Source organism: Python bivittatus, unplaced genomic scaffold (assembly GCF_059951505.1).
Source record: "Python bivittatus isolate LINGU-HERP-01145 unplaced genomic scaffold, Pbiv_v1 ctg000340_np1212, whole genome shotgun sequence".
Taxonomy (NCBI): domain Eukaryota; kingdom Metazoa; phylum Chordata; class Lepidosauria; order Squamata; family Pythonidae; genus Python; species Python bivittatus.
Window position 1 is genome coordinate 20960658 of NW_028277056.1, and position 4984 is coordinate 20965641.

General features: G+C 47.1%; 1 protein-coding gene across 1 annotated transcript; it reads right to left on the minus strand.

The window, feature by feature from the left end:
- Positions 1-1657: 1657 nt before the first annotated feature.
- On the minus strand, positions 1658-3805 carry AMER2 (APC membrane recruitment protein 2). Its single transcript, XM_025177739.2, has 2 exons — positions 2880-3805; positions 1658-2705 (listed from the first exon to the last, which is right to left on the minus strand). The coding sequence occupies exons 1-2, from the start codon at positions 3736-3738 to the stop codon at positions 1825-1827; spliced, it is 1740 nt and encodes a 579-aa protein (XP_025033507.2). The 5' UTR covers positions 3739-3805; the 3' UTR covers positions 1658-1824.
- Between the last annotated feature and the right edge of the window lie 1179 nt (positions 3806-4984).

Here is a 4984-nt window from a genome sequence, read left to right on the forward strand (position 1 = left end):
GAGGGAAATCCCATATGGCCTGTTCTCAATATCTAAATTCACTTTTTGGAGCTTGAGCTTTATAAATAAACATCCTGAATCTTGTTTTCGCACTGCTACATATAGGGTGCTTAAATATAATTTAATTAATATAAGCAACTAGACAGTAGTTACTAGATTTCAAACTTGTATTTTCTAGCTTTTATTAGTATACAGCCTCTATGCATTTGATATGTGTATTCTGTATACCTCTCTTTATTTACTGTAAAATAAAGATTAAACAAATGCTTAATGAGTAAAATATTAAGTAATTTGTTATTTTCTAACTCATACTCTGTATCAGGTTTTAAAAGCAGATTTTAATTAAAAAAATACAGAAATTTCCAAATGGATTGACAGAATACTCTAGCATTCTTATCTGTCTTGACAATAAGTCTTTAGGCACATAAGATGATACTTTACCAAAAAGATGTCAATATAGTAACCACTTCAGTAGTACTCATATTCAGTGGCCCTTAACACAGCTATTGTTGTCAGAGGTGAAAAACCACTTGATGGACTGAGTTTGCCAGTTTTCTTCTTTTATTTAATAACTATAGAGATTAAAATTTAAGGAAGCAACTATTTTAAATATACCCCAAATTAAATATGTTATCTTTGAAAATATTAACAAGTTGGCAGTGACAGCCTTAATAAAGTAAACATGTTCTATTTTAGAAATTCCTAGGAACTAGGTTTGCAAAAAGAAAACCACAGAATACCACTGGAACTTTGGCTCTGATATTATGCATGCATCATCTTGCAGGATCATTACAATAGAGTTTTTATTCTGGGGTGGTACAGCCTATATAAATTTTTGTTCTAGTTTACAGTATTTTAGGAAGGCCCACACATTTAGAACCATAAAATTACCAAGCTATAAAAACTAATTTTGCTTCAACTCTAGTAAATACAGAAAGACATTTTAATTATTAAAAACTGTATCACTAGGAGTAACATATGCATCTATTTATACATGAAGAACAATTTATTGTATAAATGTTGTAGTTGTCTCTATCTTGACATGTAGGGAAATTCCCTTGAACCTGATTATTTTATGCATTGGAAAAATATTGGTGTAAACATCTGAAAGTTCACTAGATGTCTTCAACATCCACTTACATTAGTTCAGATCCAAGGCAGACAGAAAAGCAAGCAAAAATATCTCTTCCTATTATAGAAATCCACCTAACTTATTAATCAGCTACCTTTAATGAACTGAATCTGCCACCAGTAGACCGCACTCTCTATATCTCAAATTAAATACCTGAAGTTTTACTGCCACTGCTGTTACTACTATTTTTATTATTTCTGACACCTTCTCACAGCACTGGAGCAAGCATTTTCAATATAAGCCAAAAACCTTTAAAAGAAAAAAAATCCTCATATATACTGAATAACTTCTTTTGGTCCTCTCTCTCCCATAGCTCTGTCCTCCTTGAAGAATTCATAGCACAAGTTTGCATTATTAATTCTATTCCTAATCAAATTTCAGCTTGCACAAAAGGCATGGAAAAATGGACTCCAACGTAGTTTAGTGAATCAGGAAAAACAGATACAAATGTTAAAAAAGTGCTCAAAAAGAATATATATATATATATATATATATATATATATATATATATAACGCACGCACGCACACATACACACAAGTTGTATTTCAAGATGGAATTGAGAAGCATTTGTCCCTTGCATTCATCATTCATAAAAGGGGCACATGGAAGTGTCTTCCTTTAGATGAGGTCAAGGCCAAGCTGCTTATTAGTGGGTTCCTGAAAAGACTGAGATGCCCATTATTATTTCCTTTTATTTTTTGGCACTTTCATGATATGTGGCTGCTTTACCTGTTGTCCCTGTTAAGCTTCGGTAACTGGCTCGGTGTACAAGCACTTTTGAAACAGGGATTTTTGTTCTAGGGATCTCACTTTTGGTAGGCTGATGGTGTACAATGTGATGGCTATTACTGGAATCCTGGCCATGGCTACCATGTGGCGATGTAAAATGCTTGATACTGATGGGTATCTTGGAATCCTTGAGTGAAGTTGTATGGGTTTTGACTGGACAAGTAGTTGTTATTGGAGATAATGGCTTGCAACAAGTCACTGGGGTGATATTTTCTGCAGAAGTCACAGTTGCTGTGTTTTCATCTGGATCAGTATACAGATCGTAGAGAGCATCCCCACTGTAGCTGTCCCTGGGAATTACCTCTTTCTGAATACTATTAGTATTGTCTTCTTCAGGTCCAGGTGTAGTAGAATCCCAATAGCCCTCATCACTGCTGGGGATGGCTTCCTGTTGCTCCTTTTCTCTATTTTTCTGGTCTTCTTTGTGGTGATGAACTGGAATCTGGCTAAGACCAATGTGCTTCCCGTTTGCTGCCCCATCCTGAACTCTCCTGACTGTCTTATCACCTTTGTAGGTCTCAGGTGATTCCTTCCTTCCTGATGTCCCCTGTGATTTCTCCTCAGTGCATGACAATAAATCCCAAAACTCCGGAGTACAAGTGTCTCCCACCTGTTCAGGGCTGGCCATCTCTTCTCCTCCTCCCTGGTAAGTCACCACGCTGGTAGGCTTCTTCGAGGCCCCTGCTTTTCCAATCCCAGGGGCACTCCTCTCACTTCCACCTCCACCACTGCCACCGCCGCTGCCCACGTCATCCTCCTGGTCAGCAATAATGTCCCCACAGCCTGTAAGAGAGTCAAAGCTTTTCAGTGAAGTCACGTCAGCAAACATCAAACAAATACGGTCAATGGATGGCTCAGAGGGTGGATCAAGAGAGGAAGGGTCAGGGGCTGCTGCCGTCTCTTGGCCGCGTTCATACTTGGGTTCAACAGGGGGGGAAGGCTTGATGGGGAGGTCACCTGTTTTAGCTGAGTCCTCCTTGATCTCTTGGCCATCACTACCAGGGGGTTCAGGATGAAGCTCTTTATCCTGGGGCAGAATCCTGGGAGGCTCCTCTCCTCCAGGGCCACATGGGGCTGGCTGCGGTGCCAGGTCCGGGGTGGGCATGACCTCAGTGGCCAGAAGACCCACTGGCTGCTCTCCATCCCTGGACACTGGGGAGCTCCCCGCGGCGTCCAGGGGTGCTCCCGGCGCTGCCTCCTCTTTGATGCACTCCAGGCTGGCGGTGAGGGAGCCTGTATTGAGGATGCTGGGACTGGCCTGGCCCTCGGAGCCCTCGCCGGCGTCCTCCTCCTTCGCCCCGCCGCCCGGCTTCTCCCGGCGGGGCCACCGCATGCTGCTGAAGAGCCCCTTTAGGCCCCCGCGCCCTTTGGGTCTCTCGCCTTTGCCGCCTTCGTCGGAGCGGCCGTTTTTGCGCAACAGCGAGAAGAAGCTGTGCGACTTGCCCACCGCCGCCGAGGACGAGCAGGAAGAGGCGGCTTCCTTGGCGGCGGCAGCGGCGGCGCTGCCCGCGACCTGGCCTCCCCCACCGGCCCCCGGGCCCTCGTTCCTGCCGCTCTCCAGCTCCAGCACCTCGGCCAGGCCGTCGTGGGTCTTGCTCCTCACCATGCCCGCTCCCTGCCCGCCGCCGCCGCCGCCGCCGCCGCCTTCGCCGCTTTTGCTTTTGCCGCCGCTCCTCACGCCGAAGATGCTTGGCATGGCGCCCCCGGATTTCCTCCGCTTAAACAATTTGAAGGCGGTTTTGTTCAGCTTGCCCGAGGGCGGCGGCGGCTGCTCGCCCAGCGCGGTGGGTTCGCCACCATCGCAGTGCGCGTCCATGGCGGCCGCGGCGGCGCTGCCTTCCCCTCCTGCAGCCCCCACGGACGCCTGCGCCTGATTTCCGCCGCTCGCTCGCTCGGCTGGCTCTCACTGACAGCCTCGACGCCGCCGCCGCCGCCGCCGCCGCGCTGCCTGCCGCCCGTCACCATGGCAACCCAGGCAGGGCTGAGCAGCTTGCCTCCGCGCCGGGCCTGGGCCTGCGCCAGGCCCCGCCGTCCATGTCGGCCAACCTGAGCTACGGCGGCCCCCGTCCGAGCCGGGGGGAGAGGGGCGGCTCCCTTCCACTCCTTCGCCCGAATGGGGAGCGGGAGGGCTGGCTTCACTTAACCCATTTGCGGCGGCCGGGACTGCGGCTGCTCATTCGCTGAGCCTCGGGGTCTGCGTGGAAGGACGCGGGCTGGGGGCGGGTGATACGGAGCACATGAAGCTCTTGCTTACACCCTGCAGAGCCAGGAAACATGGCCCCGGCTTTGCAGGCGCCTGTGTGCCCGTGGGGATCGATGGGAGCCCCTCTGTCCAGGACTCTTGATCGCTGAGGGCACAATTTTCTACCGTTGAGGGGTGGGAAGCCGATATAAACGAAGGTAGCTAAGTGTGACCTGTCGCGTTCAACCTGTGCTTCGAAAGCCCCCCAAAGTATAGCGACCTTTGGAAAAAAAAGATGAAAGAAGCTGGATCCTAATCTGTCCATTCTACCCTGGAACCTGAGCATCCATTCAGATCAAATGGAGCAGAGGTTGTGATAAGAATGCAGATGTTGAAAACTCATCATGGCCTAAGCTGGATGGCAAATAAGCTATGTAGGTTAGATAGTTTTTCTTTGAAAGAAAAACATTTGACTCCAAAATACAGCTCTAAACCCCCAAATGCATTTCATAACTGCATAGGCAATTAATTCAACGTTCTGGATTGGTTAAAATAGGTTTACTTAGCAAAAAACATAAGTTGATTGCTTCAAGCGGATGCAAAATGCAAAAAAATGGGTTTGTCTCAGCCTAGTTCTTTTCTTTCAAGAACTAACAGCAGCTGGATCATGGTTTTTGTATCAGGAGAACGAAGTAAAAGAAAGAAGCATTAAATATGCCCATCCCCAGCATCATTTCCTGCATTAAATTGGTATAGCTTCCCTCTCGGTGCTTTTAAGATAAAAACAAAAATCTGAGGAGATCCAGTCAACGTCTCCCATGTGTCAAGAGAAGCTTCTCATTGCACCCAGTTTTTTTTAAGGACCAGGTACATTTTGCAT